Below are 15,435 nucleotides of genomic sequence, written 5' to 3' on the forward strand. Positions count from 1 at the left end.
AACAATTACACATAGTAAATTGTTTTTAACAATGCCAAAAGTTAAAGTCTACGTTCTTTTTGGCATCTCAGATTTTTTTCATAATGACTAAAACAACGTGGGATTTCTGGTTATAATTTCCACTAGAAATGTGATAATGTCTGGGTTTGGATCTTAATGTAATCTCATTATGTGGTTGTATCCGTATATGCTTATTTAAGATTAACTCTTCATTTATTTCATTGTAAAACTGTGTTTTTCCCTGTAGGGCTTAAATGTTGCCCAGCCATTGAAACACACAACCCAAACTGATTAACTAAGCATAATTATTAAAGAAGTTGGATTTCCAGAACTTCCCAGGAAACCCATCTAAACCTTAACGGTGTACTACGTGGAAACAATTTTGACTCATAAAATTTGTTCTTCTCGCTATTAGGTAACATTAGGAAAAGTTTACATCAACAAGAACATGTTTCAGTGCACTTCGTACCTAGTGTCTGAGTCCCTGATACAAAAAGGATAAATAATTATTTCATTAAAAGCACATGGGAAAGGGATCATTAGTGAATTCCGTGAATGAACTAATTATTATGTACAAGCTCTGGTTGGAAAAGTATTAGACAAAGTCTAGTTTTCACAGATGTTTGATAACAGTGAGTAAATAGCAGAGTTTCGCTTTTGACATTGCTTTTTTCTTCTTCTATCATCTCTAGTTGTAAGCACAAGATGTACCTTGAAAGGCTTCCAAACACCAGCATCATTATCCCATTTCATAATGAAGGTTGGACTTCACTCCTGCGTACCATCCACAGTATAATTAACCGAACCCCAGAGAGTCTGATAGCAGAAATCATTCTGGTAGATGACTTCAGTGATAGAGGTAAGATACAGTTAATAGTATTTTATCTGGTTCTGTTATTACCTACATAATCATTACAGGCTTAAAAAAAAAGCCAGAAGATTATTGTGATGTTTCTTTCTGATTTTATCTGAAAGGTAATTACGAAGTTTTGACTAGGCTGTGATTTCATAAAATGTTGGCCAAATGCAAAAGAAACTGGATGAGAAGGTATTGGTGTTGTTTGGGAAACTATAAGAAATTTGCATTACATTTCTGTTGTAAATTAGACAGGTGTTGGCGAAATGCCTCAAATTCCAGTTTCAGCGTCAGGACAAACACTGCAAAATATGTTATTGTAAGTACATATGAATGGGGAAATATTCCAGTAGATTTATAAAATCTGTTCCTGTTTCTGAAAGGCATCTGCTCTATTACTTACAAGTATGATACATTTTCTGGGCTGTGCTTGTGTTACTTTATAAATACTAGAAATTGTAAGTAACACAAGTATTTTTACTTAGCAATTCTAGCTATTTTATCATATCTGAACAATAACCAAGAAGTTCAGTATGTATCAGAAAATTTGATGATGTGACATAAGTTTTAATATTTCTACCATTCTGAGGAACATGCTATGGTTTATAAAAGACAGGAGAATAAAATTATAGACAGTTTCCTGAGATTAGGACTTCATTCATCATCTTTGGTCTGAATGTGAGAATTGTTAATACTGTGGGGAAGGTAAAGTTTCTTTTTTTTGGCAGATGTGAGTGGATAGGAGGAAACTTTTTCTACTGATGTTCATCTACTTGGGAATACAGTGTTCTACCTTATATTTCATTGCATGGAGGAGCACTGCTTAACTGTACTGTGTATCTGTAAAAAAGAACGGCAGTAAAAGAATTTAATTGCATATTATCCTTATGCATCTTGAAATCAAATGGGTTAGTTGAAGTTTTGGAAATTTCATTTGCAACAAAAATGTCAGCTTCTTCATAGTCTCCAAAGATTCTGTAAAAAAGTGTGTTAATCTTACGGTTTCTTTAACAGAGTTCCATTCTTTAATGATATACTTCAAATACTTATTCATGGTTTACCTAATATCATGTTTTGAAGTTTATATGACAAAAATGAGGTTGTCTAACATCATTCTATTAAAGTAATAAACTACCAACTTGGTAATTTAGGTTGATTTCAAAGCAGTTTTTGCCGTGCCTTGCTTAGGTAGATACGTACTCAATACTACTCAATAGTGCAAGGCAGTATCTAAAACTGAAATTTATTACTTAAAAATTTATTTAAATAACACACTGATGTCTTTTTTATTCTAATCGAGGCTAATATTTCAAGGTAGTCATTATACCTCAGGCTAAAAATAAGCATTTTAATGCATTAAAGCTAAAACTTTAAAGTTTCCTTTTAAATAAAAGAATGAAAAGGGGGCATAAAGATCTGTGATCACCAAAAAAATGGTCTTTTGTGGTTGACTGGTACTAAGAGAAATAAGACAGTGTACCTGTGGAGCATTTTCTACATAATTAACTTTGTCTTAGTAAACTGTTCATTACAGCAGAATTTTGACCTGGGGATAATATAGTAGGAAACACTTGGTAGCAGAAAATTGTGGTTTATAGAGCATTTTTTGCTGAATATTTCTCAGATGGATTTTTCACTTAAACATCTTTAAAGAGGGAGAAAGTAGTGGCATCTACATTTGTCTTGACTTCACATCACTGTCATCTTTTGTACAGTAGCAACTTTGATGGACTATCTTTCTGCATATAATGTTAACTGGGAAGTAAATGACAGAAGACTGTCAATGTGATTAGTGTAAAAGAAGTAAGACAACAGAAAAAGGATTATTTGGGATAGTAATAGTGATTTTGACTTTTCTATCAGACATTTTTAAGGATAACAAAGATTTTTAAAGTTCTAGTAAGTCTTTAATTTAGAGATTTCTCTTCCTATGAACTATCAAGTTGGAAGTATTACTTTATGAGCATTAAACTTTCAAAAGGTTAAAAAAAAATGAATATTGCTTTTCATTATGTTAACCTGTTGATATGTGTAAAAATAAACTTTGAAAGAAATAGGTGATAACAATACTTTTGTAATCTTTTAGAATATGTCATAATTCTAAAGTTGCATGGAATAGGAAAGATTGTTCTTCCAGATTTTTGTTTGAGATTTTAAAAATCTCATGTGACAGAATATGAGGCAATAGGTGGACTTAACAAGCATCAGCCCTGCTTCCTGAATTATGGGAAATACAGAACATTAACATGATGAATACAAGTTAGAATTCTAACACCAACTATTAACTATATGACATCAGGTTAATGAATTCTGTGTCTCAAATTTTTTTTATCAAAATGGAGATAAGTCCTTAGTTATCTAAGTAACTCCTCATAGAGAGGTCAGGATGGAAACCTACCTTGGATGGTTGAGCGAATGGTGCACTGCAAAGGAGAGTAATTGCTCTCAACTATTGATTTCTACTCATCAAATATTCCCCTACTACTATAATATAAATAGTCTCCACACTTCTTTGTGGTGATCCTCTTAATTTAATCAAATCTAGTCCACAAGAATCTCTATCATCTGTCTATCTATATCTATCTATCTATCTATCTATCTATCTATCTATCTATCTATCTATCTATCTATCATCTATCTATCATCTATCTATCTATCATCTATCTACCTATCTATCATCTCCAGAACCAACAGAAGTCAGAGGGCATGAGAAGACAAATTGTGGTAATTCATAGCATGTTAGAAAAATTAAGACTTCTTTAACATTTAAAAAAAAATCAAATTTTACCAAACAGCAAGTAACTTATTACAGATGTGGAAGAAAAATTACATTCTAGAGGTTCATTAAAAGGAGAATAAAAAGAGCATGTTACCTCCCTATATTACATGAGGGGCCTTACATGAATGTTTATCAAAATTCCTTTCAAGTTTATTTCCTCCATTATAAAAGAAGGAAGATATCTTAGAACATCTGGTTTACAGAGATTCTAAGACAGAGAAGTTTTTTTGCTCCTTTCATTCTGATATTATCTCTACACATGCTGTGAAAAATTATTATATTTTAAAGTATATTTATACATTTTTTGACAACCCAGAAATTGTAAGCCTGCAACATGTAGGGTCTTTTTCACCAATTCTTTAAAAATCACACTAAGTAGGCCAGTCAAAATTTAAAGTATAGGAAGATAGGGTTCTTTTTGTTTGTTTGTTTGTATTTTTTAGCTTCCTTTAGGAAATTATTTCTGAAATGTTACACTTTATTTTCAGAAATATATTCCACTTTCAAGTCTGGTCAATATGCATCTAAACACCTTTGCATTAGAGCTTTTCTGGTTATTCTGCAATAAAATTTTGACAAGACTTAATCAAATATTACTGCCTTATATTTTATGTCTTCTAGGTCAATAGAATAGCTACATATGCAAAGAAAAAAAAAAGAAATAAAAAAAGAATAACCAACATGTTAGCTATTTTAATAGCACCAGTTCAATATCACTTGGAATTCAGAGTTCCAAAAAATGTAAGCCCTCTAGTAATTGGCAAATCCTGTAGTAGTTGATTTCATAGCAATAGAGAAAAAAATATTAAAGTATTTTATAACTATAGAATAATTTTGAGTATTACAAAAATGATTTTTAAAAATCTGCTTGAATAGTTTTGACCCCGCTATAAAGAAAAAACAAAACAAAACAAAACAAAACCCAAACCAGTGCATGTCCTCTCCAGCAGTTCTCAGTTTAGATATTCTTCCTAAAGCAAGCTTGGTAAATGGAATGTTGCTTTAGCCTCCTATCAGAAGCCCTCTGTCTACAGAAACATGAAGGTACAGGCCTGCAGGTAAGTTTTCAACAACAGCACTGTTTTTGCTACCTGAAGCTTACCAGTTAGTGAATGTGATTATTTTTTTTTCCAGTAAGTTCTCAGAAATACATTTAACAACTTAACTTGAGGCCTATAACAAGGCTTCATGATGACTTTAAAGCAGGACTAATCCTGGGCTTATCTCCAAATTCCAGGCAACCTTAACAGCATCCACATGGAAAATGTTGAAATGTGTGAAATAAGCTGGGGCTTAACCTCAGAGAGAGGGCATATTTGAACCTGACAATTCTCTAAACTTTGTGTGCTTAGATGAATGCAAGTTCACATTAGGATAGTCACAGGAGAGTTGCTGACACCCTTCCCTTAATGCAAGCATGAAGGTACAACCGTTGCAAACAGATGCAAAACAGGTGCACACACACTCCAAACAGGTGCACACACACTCACTCTCTCTTGCCCCTGCTTGTTCCAAACCTCCTGGTCAGGAAGGGTAGGAGTTGAGTATTTCAGTTTCAAAAAGACCTGTTATGCTCCAGGTACAAGTTAGAGGGAAAATCAGAGACTAGAACTATCCTCCCAACCTAGCAAAGCCAACAACTTTGAAGAAATCCAGTGTACTTCTCTGCGGATAGCTTAAATCCTTGTTTCTCAGTGTATGGTCCATGGACCAGAAGCATCAGCACCACGTTGAAGCTTATTAGAAGTGCAGAATCTCAGGTCCCATCCAGATATATCAGAATCTTTATGTCAACATGATCCTTGTGTATTTTTTATGAAAATCAAAGCTTCAGAATAACTTTCATGTATTTCAAAATTGGGGTTGAAGTAATATGAGTAGTATGAATGCATAAATAGCATAATTTTTAAAACTTCCTGGTTTTTGTGTATATTATTATAAACAAATTTTTCTATTTGTTTTTACTCTTTAGTGTGCAATTGATATTGGATTTATAAATCCTTAAGAAAAGGTTGTGATGGGGCGCCTGGGTGGCTCAGCTGGTTAAGCCACTGCCTTCAGCTCAGGTCATGATCCTGGAGTGCCAGGATCGAGTCCCACATCAGGCTCCCCGCTCAGTGGGGCGTCTGCTTCTCCCTCTGACCCTCTCCCCTCTCATGCTCTCTCTCACTCTCTCTCTCTCAAATAAATAAATAAAATCTTTAAAAAAAAAAAAAGAAAAGGTTGTGATGGAAGTCCTATAGCATTATCCCTACATTATTTTAGATATTAATTTTACATTTATCATTACATTCCTTTGATAGATTTTGGCATTTTCACAAATTTGTAGATATTTGCTCTGCCTTCTGATGAACTCATTTTATAGCATTTTATGTTTAATTTCAGGTTATTACCATTATTCCCTCTCTTCCCAATTTTTCTCCTTTTCCTAACATTTTATAGATCTATTTTGCTTTGGAATCATTCAATAATTCCCATGCTAACTTCAGGAAGTGGAAAAGAAATATGTATCTATATATCTATAATATGTATAGAAATATTCATATAGAAAAATACATATAATCAACCAATAGCAAAGCAATTTCTTTAAAGATCCACATTACCATAAAAATATCCAATTCCTACATGGTTGAAAGTGTTTATGCGTCTTTCAAGTGGTGGGAATATTTTAAATCACTTCACAAATGGTAATGATGAGCCTTGAATTTGGTTCTATTTTACTCAAGTAGTCTCTAAGTGGACATTAAGGAAAGTTTCCCTAAGCAGACAAATCAGTTAGCACACGTTTTACAGCTATTCGAAGTTGGAAGATATCATCAGTGTGAAAAGGTAGTAAAATAGATAAAGAATGATAGTGGATTTCTATTTTATGTGATAAAATACTAACACTAAAGTGCATATAAAGATTCTGAGGTGACAGTCAACAAAAATGTTTTAGTGCCGGTATTCCATCAGATACTCCACTAGACTATGAGACATGCAATTTTTATGTCTCAGATTTATTGAGAGCGAGTCACTGTGATGAACTGTGGAATTGTTTAGATTTGATATTCATATTTTAAATTGTAAGGATAATTGTACTTTAAAAGCAAAATACAATATTAAGTACTAATAAGTAGTAGGAGGAACTAAGAAAATGTAAAATACAACAGTATATTTTTCTATTTAGAAATTCAGCATCACCTGCTCATGAATTGAAAGAAAGCTATTCTGATTTCTGCTGATAAATTTAAATATCATGTTGCTTCATGCCGAAATGCATAGTTTTAATAAAAGAGTTCTGTTTTACCAATTAGTTTAGCATTTGTTGTTGAAAGGGAATCAAAACACAGAGTGGCACCATATCCTAGGGTCATAAATATGAATGTAAAACAGTAATGTGTTCTCAAGGTCAGAGGAAAATGAGCTTATAACCTACAAGAGTAAGTTTTGAAAGTTACAAAATACAAAATTAACTCATAAAAAAATCTTTTTGTATTCATAAAATATGAGTGTTACCCATCAGTGGCAGAATATGCTTTGATAGAATCTATCTCAGAAGGCAAAGTGCTTTTGGGATTTCTATCTCTCTACTTTTAAATTAAAAATCTAATCTCACATGATGTACATGTCTATGTAAACAGTTTATCTGACAAAGCTAATGAGAGTTACGTATTCTTGTTGAGCCTTACCTTTGCCTTTATGTTTAAAGTAGCATTTTGTTGTGTCCTTTTTCTTCTGTATAACAAATGTGAATAATCTCTCCAGTTTTCAGGAATGTTACAGTCCTCTTGATTACTACTAGAATCCTTTATTTATTCTAGTAGAAGCCTATTTTAAGTAGGGGCTTATTTTGTAGACTAAAATAAAGGACCTTGAGATACTCTAAAGGCATATATTATTCTTAATGAATTGTTGTATGAAATAGCCTTTATAACACTGGCCCTGGTAGGTTTGGAACACTGCAAAAGATTCTTATGGGGACTCTATTCTTCTGTCCTCTAAAGAAAGTAATGATATACCTAAAATTTGATTAAATTAATTTCAGTTTCAGCAGGATTTATATTTAATTTACAAAGGTATGCTTGTGGAAACTTCCATTCAAATAGATACTTTATGTAGTTAGTTTTAACAAAAACTATTTTACAATGTTCTACTGTAGAATGTGAGAATATATTTTGAGAGAATGTAGTCATCGGGATGAAACTCTTTTAGCTGATTTTGAACACAAAAATAAGTATTTTGAAAAACACATAATAGAATGAAGAGGTACAACCTAAGTTTCATTGTCTGGTTGCACTGTATGTTAGATTATATAATATTAGAACAAATTTCACAGCTGAAAATTTTGTTATTGTTTTCTTTTCCTTTGTCATTAAAAAATATTTTGTGTACGTAAATGAATGGGATAAACAAATTAAAACCATGGCCATACCATACCATAGTATACCCTAGCTCTATTGTGAGATGTCTTTTAAAATGACCCTATAGTGTAGTCAGTCAGTTGGAGGGTTATAAGTACTTATATTTGCTCTATGAGTCTCTCTTAAGGTTTTTTTTTTATATTTTTATTTTGAAGAGATGATAAGGCTCAGCTACCTGTCATTTTTCTATCATTTTGTTCTCTTGCAGTTTTGTTCTCTTCTTAAATATTAGTTTGAAGCATATGAAATTGCCAGTTTTTGTAGGTCATTAAGTGGCTGAGTGACAATTTTTACGTATTTCATCCTTAATAAATAAGCATCTTAAGACCTATCTATCTCTGGATTGAATGATTATTTAGGGCTCATGTTTGAAATCAGTGCTTTTAAAGGTAGAGGGCAGCAACTCCCATCATCAGGTGGTGGATAAGCTGACCTGCTTTTTTGGAGGAAAACTCCACATGGTTAAATTAATATGGGTTTGGCATAGAAAGAGATGCTTCTTTTCAAAGCAAAACTGTTAACAGCTCGCCGATGTCACAAAGGCATGACTTCCTCAAGAAAAATAAATTGTGCAATTCATTTTATGGCAGATTAAATCCCATTTATTTTCTTTGCAGACAGCTGTTTTGAGTAGGATGTCACTTGTATGAAATCATTTTATGGATGTTGGGCTTCAGTTCTTGGGCAGACATAACTTTCTCTAATGAAATAAAAGGTTATGTTTTATGATTATTCCTCTTGTCAGCAAACTTAAGCTGGTGAGTTTTAATAATACAGTGTTCAGTATTTCAAGCAGCTCTTTTTGATGTCTAAATATCCATCTGCTCTTAATTTTTAAAAAATCACTGCATTGACACAATGCAAAAAAGCACAAATATTTCCTCCTGTCAACCTTAAAAATAAAATAGCCAGTTACTTTCCTAGCAAAATGAGTTTATTTGGGAATAGCAGAAGAATTACAGTTCAGGACAAGCCAACTATGGTAAACCATAGGCAAGTCTGAAGAGACAAAGGGAAGGTCAGCCTTTATTAGGTTTTAGGAGGAAACTGAGGAGGGTTGTTTTAAACAAAAGTTCATTGGAGAAAGACAAGAATTTGGGCTCATGGTGGTTTCTCATTGGCTGCAAGTGGTAGTTTCTCATTGGCTGCAAGTGGTGGTTATTGGGTTGTTGGTGGGGCATTTAGAGATATTCCTTTTTTTTCTTAAAAGCAGGAAATGAAATTGCTATCTGAAAAGTGTCTGCCCTTACCAAGATAATTCTTACCTTTCTTCTTCCTGCTGGTTATGTAGTCTTCAACCAATGGCATGCCAGTGACAGCGCCCCCTTGGAGGATTTTTGACTCCATTCTAATTGAGGTTTCCTGCACTCCTTTTCTCACTCCTTTATCTTGAATTACAACATTTACTTAGAAAATTATTAATCTCTAAATAGTCAAGGTCTTTGATAGACTGACAGATTTTTTTTTTTTTTAAGATTTTATTTGACAGAGAGAGAGAGACAGCGAGAGAGGGAACACAAGCAGGGGGAGTGGGAGAGTGGGAAGCAGGCTTCCTGCAGAGTAGGGAGCCTGATGTGGGGCTCAATCCCAGGACCCTGGGATCATGACCTGAGCTGAAGGCAGACGCTTAACGACTGAGCCACCCAGGTGCCCCTAGACTGACAGATTTTAAACATCAAATGCATGTGTGTTTATGAAACCATTATAACAAAATTGTAATAAAAATTAAATATTTTCTATCAACTGAGGAACCATTCCACATTAGAATGTTAAGATCTTTGAGATGAAGGAATTTGTAAGTGACATGGTACATTTGTAACGTCTTATAGATGAATGACTGGAGACTCAGAAGGGTGACCTCCTGGGTCACACACTAGGTCCATTTTATATACTTAGATAAATGCCAGACAAAACTAAAATGTATGGGTTTTGTGCTTAGCTATACAGGTTTTCTCTCTGTAGTTTTCTCAGACATCTAATTCTGAGAAAGTGGACCCATTCTGATAACTATCTTTAATTTAATAAAACTGTACTACAATTATGTAGACACTCTAAATAATTGCATCTCATTTATTACCCTTTTTTTAGCCTAAGGATCAGGATCATAATAGAAACTTATCATTTCACTGTGTACACACAAGTATTGGAATGGAGAATTCATGAGAATAATAATGACTTGAACATACAAATTCCAGTATCCATAATGGTCTTCTAGGACTATAGATGGCCAATCAGAGCCTCCTTCCTGGAGAAAACAGTGTTTCTAACATTCTCAAGGGCTCACAAAGTAGTCAAAAGGGCCATAAAACACAAATATGCTTCATGTAGCTTCATAGACTGATGTAAAGTAGAACTTATTGAGGTAAGTGAATGGGTTTTAGGCTGGACTCCTGAAGGTCATCAGATTATACCTTCATTCTGGATGTATCATTCCAGAGTTAGGTACTCTAAAAAAATTCCTTCACTGTGTAGAAGCCAAGACACTTGCAAGATTGCCTAGTACCATGCTAGTGCAAAATGTCCCCCAAAGAGTCTTTCTGAGACAGACAGAAGCTAGGCTGGGAGTGAAGGGGGACATGACTGGGCAAATATCTGCCATTGGATTGGACACCAGTTGGATAAACATCACTTCTTTTTCCTTTTTTTTCTGCCTTGTCTTCTAAAACCTGATGAAGAACTCTATATGGAATATATATATCCATAAGCTTCTTGACAAACTAATGGTTGCCTCACAGAACAGAAAATGCTGACCCCAATGCTATAGTGGGCAATGAAAAAAAGTTAAATATTCTATCTTGAATAAATTCTAACTCTGTAACTTATCATTTTAACTTCTGTATATGTTTCTTCAGGATTATGAAGGCTATTTCCAACTTAATGGGGATATATTTGGGGTTTGAAATCAAAGTTAAGCAATTGATTTTTTTTTTCAGATTGGTTACATTTCCCCCCGCTCTGGTTTTGCCAAGTTGAAACACTGCTTCTTAGAAAATAAAGACTCTATGAAGAAAAGGAAGTATTTATTTATTTTACACTATTGAGTATTGTAAATTTATAAACTCACAGGACAGGTAGAAATATAGTGAGTAGTTAACAGCTTAGGTGTTAGAGAGTCTTGAATTCAAGTCCCAACTCTGTCACTTATAGGTCTTGGAAACTTAGAAAGGATTAGATATGAGAGGAGATTATAGAAACAACAAGATGTAATTTCATTTTTTTTTTTTTTACTCAAGAAAAACTGTCTCTAAACTGCAAAGTGTAGGAAAAATAAGTCACTCAATACAGAGAGGAGATAGCAGGATTATCTGTGACTGTTTCAAATAAGTTCATGCTTGAAGATCTAAACCATTGCTACCTGCCCAAAGAAATTGCAACATCTATCTTTTAACCATGAATAATCTTCATGAAATGATGATGAAGGAAATAACTTCCCAAGACTCGAGTCAGACAAAAAATGTCTATATGTACAAAAAGACAAATTTCAGTTTCCAAAGTTGAGTGCACTGTTTTTGATCTTTGGAAAAATTTTAAAGTAATTGCAGCTATATGTTTTAAGTAATAAGAGATACATTAAGTACTATGAGTGAGCACAGGTTTATTAGGTATTAATGAAACATTATCCCAGTGGGAGGTATGACTTTCAAATTCAGATTCTCTTAGAACTGGAACTTCCTTCTCCCACAGGAGTGACCTTAATATAATATCCCATGAGACCCAATGTATCATACTGCTCCTTGGATCCCAGGTACAGGGCATATAGTTTTCTTAGGTCACTCCTATAACCATCAGCGATTACCACAGATTGCTTGACACCAAGCAGCCTATATGTGCCCCTTAATGAAAAGTGAGACATGCATGGGTAGAGGTGCCTCCACTGAAATGGATATCAAGCCAAGTCCAAAAGATGTCCTAGCAAGATGACTCTTGGTGGTATGGTAAGCTTCTGGGAATCCCCGACATACTGTTTTTGCTAGCTAGTCTTGTGTGTTGTCCCTTACTCAAGATCCCTATGCACCAGTAGCCAAATGACATGGCAGTCCTGATGAATTACCTAAGACCATAGATGATGTGGTCATCTTCTAAAACCACATAGGCCCCTCATTGCAAAAGGATTTATGAATCAAAAGAGGTCATACTGATGAGCAGAGTCATGGATGTATAATCCCCAAGATCCAAGTCTATATTTAGATATCTACAGCTTCTAACCAGTAGGCAATAAGCCAAAATGGCTATACTAAAAGCTATAAGCTCCTAAATGATGTATATATTCTAATATATATTCATTTTTCTTATGGGAGTGCTTTCTTACAGCTGGCCTATGGTACCAATAAAGAAGGTCCACTTAATGATGACTACCTTGATATCTAGCCATATGATATCTAGAAAACTACATTTTCATCTACAGTGACATGACAGATTTCAAAAATATCCTATATTCTGTATAGTAAATCAGAATTTTAAAGGAGCTCTTGCCAACTCTTTTAATTTGTATGGTACAGATGACTTGCTCCTTCTAAATAAATAGCATTGTTGCTGAGTTATAATAAGTCCACATTTACTAGCGATCAGGGAACTGATGATTAATTTCTAAAATTGAATCACCAAGCACAGGGGAATCATGGGGTATTCTTCACTGAGGACAGGAAAAGGAGGGGACTTAAATCAGAAGGATGACTGCATTTGACTGAATGACCTACTTCAGAACTGTTTGCGATTGTGCTGTTCTTAGAAGAAACTGGGATATTACTAGTAGGTAGAATTTGTAAGAGAATAGAAGTGGACACCCAATTAAAATAAAACTCCATTTATAAGACTGTCATCCAAAAGAAGGCAAATCTGATATGTGAAAGAATGCAGCTCAGGTCCAGGTGTCAAAGACTGAATTCTCTTGCAGGCCAGAGGTATTTACTGTCAAGCCCTGTATAGAAACTTGCATTCAATTTCTTTGGCCCATGGCCTAATTTTCTTCCTCTCTCTTTCCCTATAATCGAACGGAGCGAACATACTCTGTATTGATACCAGATGATCAAGGACAGTATATGAAATAGCATAGCAAATGAATGTATCATGTCAAACACGTTTAAGTTTTAGAAATGATGGCCACTTGGTTTATCTAGAATTTTTTACCTAGTTCAGAATTTAAAAATGTAACCCATTCTGCTAATTTTAGGGAAAACTGTCAGTCTATACTGCAAAGTAGCAATATTTTATGTTAAACTTAAAACTGTTGGTACTGTAGGTCAAGAGTGTTTCTGATGGGGGCACCTGGGTGGCTCAGTTGGTTAAGCGACTGCCTTCGGCTCAGGTCATGATCCCGGAGTCCCTGGATCGAGTCCCGCATTGGGCTCCCTGCTCAGCGGGGAGTCTGCTTCTCCCTCTGACCCTCCCCCCTCTCATGTACTTGCTCTCTCTCATTCTCTCTCTCTCAAATAAATAAATAAAATCTTTTAAAAAAAAGAGTGTTTCTGATGATTTAGTATGGTGAAGTTGCTTTTCTGGCAAGAGACATTCTAAGGCATCACTAGTAACAGATACAGCAAATAATCTTTTCAAATTCTTTAAGCTGCTTTCCATTTTAGGATCAGGGAAAATCTACAAGGTTGCTGAAGTCCAATGTTCCCAGTGAAAAAATAAATTGCCACAGTACCTCACATTAATGCTGGGCTTCATACCTGGTAGGATTGAGAAAATCCTTATGACAGTCGGTGCTATACCTGGTCAAAATTGAACCCAAAATAAGCTTTTGCCAAGTCAATGCATGATGAATAATGTCAGCATGTTCCTCAATTGGTGTCTGAAAATGTGGTTAATTATTTTATCAACAGTGAGTCAGAAGGTGCAGAAAATGGCTACTACAAATCAATAACAAATTGACAGAAAACTTCATATTTTAAATGGGACTTGAAAAGACACTTCACAAAAGAATATATAGATGGCCTTAAATAAGCACATGAAAAGATTCTCGGCATCATCAGTCATCAGGAAATGCAAATTGAAAGCACAATGAGGGGCACCTGGGTGGCTCAGTCGGTTAAGCCCTGGTTAAGGGTTAAGCCGTTGCCTTTGGCTCAGGTCATGATCCTGGAGCCTCAGGAGGATGGAGCCCCACATCAGACTCCCTACTCAGTGGGGAGTCTGCTTCTCCTTCTGCCCCTCCCCCATCTCATACTCTGTCTCTCCCTCTCTCTCTCTCTCAAATAAAATCTTAAAAAAGAAAAGAAAGCAAATGGGGCAGGGTGTTTGAGGAAGGGACCCTGGGTCATGTTTCATTCTGATAATCAACCAAACATATCAGCAAGGCACTCTACCTTTCTTTCTCTGTCATGAGTAGTGGTGGTTAAGTACTTTATTTGGGCATCATCCTAGGTTTGAACTGTGGCTTTACCTTTACTGGCTTTGTAACCATGAACAAGTTAGTTATCTCACTTGTCATACACTCATTGGGAAATTGGGTTTCTACATGGAAAGCAATTAGAACTGGAGTGGGTACAAAGTAAGCACTCAATTAGTTTTGGCCATTATTGTTTTTGTTATAAAAGGGTGGAATTGAAGTAGATGACCTCTAATTCTAGCTCTGGCAAATTTGAGTACAGAATCAATATCTATGTTTTTTAGGGCGCCTGGGTGGCTCAGATGGTTAAGCGTCTGACTTCGGCTCAGGTCATGATCCCAGGGTCCTGGGATCGAGTCCCGCATCGGGCTCTCTGCTCCTTGGGAGCCTGCTTCTCCCTCTGCCTCTCTCTCTCTGTCTCTCATGAATGGATAAATAAAAAGTCTTAAATATCTATGTTTTTTAGATTATTAGAAATTATTAAATAACTGCTTCTTTCCTTTAAAACTTCTTTCTTCCTTCCTTCTTTCCTTTTTTTTTTTTTCTTTTTGTTTCAGGTGTAGACTTTAGTGATTCATCCCTTACATATAACACCTGATGCTCATCACAACAAGTACCCTCCTTAATATCCACCACCCATTTAGCCCACGCTGCCCACCTCCCTCCATCCATCCTCATAAAACTGTTACCTTTGAATAGGTATAGCACAGTGGTGGAAAGATCCTCTAAACCTTTACAAAGAAAAAACATACTATCTTCATAGGCCTTTGGTGTCTCTATGATTTCATATAGATGATTCTGAAGCTGTACAACTACCTAAAAATTGTATTATGCTAAGCGAAATAAGTCAATCAGAGAAAGACAATTATATGATCTCACTGATATGTGGAATTTAAGAAACAAAACAGAAGATCATGGAGAAGAGAGGAAAAAATAAAACGATGAAACCAGAGAGGGAGACAAAACACAGGAGACTCCTAATCATAGCAAACAAACTGAAGGTTTGTTGGAGGGGTGTGGGGTGGAGGGATGGGGTAACTGAGTGATGGACATTAAGGAGGGCATG

At 35.0% G+C, this 15,435-nt stretch overlaps 1 protein-coding gene across 2 annotated transcripts in view; it reads left to right on the top strand.

Moving 5' to 3' along the window:
- GALNTL6 (polypeptide N-acetylgalactosaminyltransferase like 6) overlaps nt 1-15,435 on the top strand; it is a 1,204,984-nt gene that overhangs the window by 525,160 nt on the left and 664,389 nt on the right. For both annotated transcript variants that reach the window (XM_045880134.2, XM_045880135.3), the window contains one exon: nt 693-859. In XM_045880134.2, the coding sequence (XP_045736090.1) occupies nt 693-859 (167 nt within the window). The remainder of the gene's footprint in view (nt 1-692; nt 860-15,435) is intronic.

This window comes from Mirounga angustirostris, unplaced genomic scaffold (assembly GCF_029215605.1).
Source record: "Mirounga angustirostris isolate CCGP_5_RB_7025 unplaced genomic scaffold, mMirAng1.0.hap1 SCAF_2, whole genome shotgun sequence".
Lineage (NCBI taxonomy): Eukaryota > Metazoa > Chordata > Mammalia > Carnivora > Phocidae > Mirounga > Mirounga angustirostris.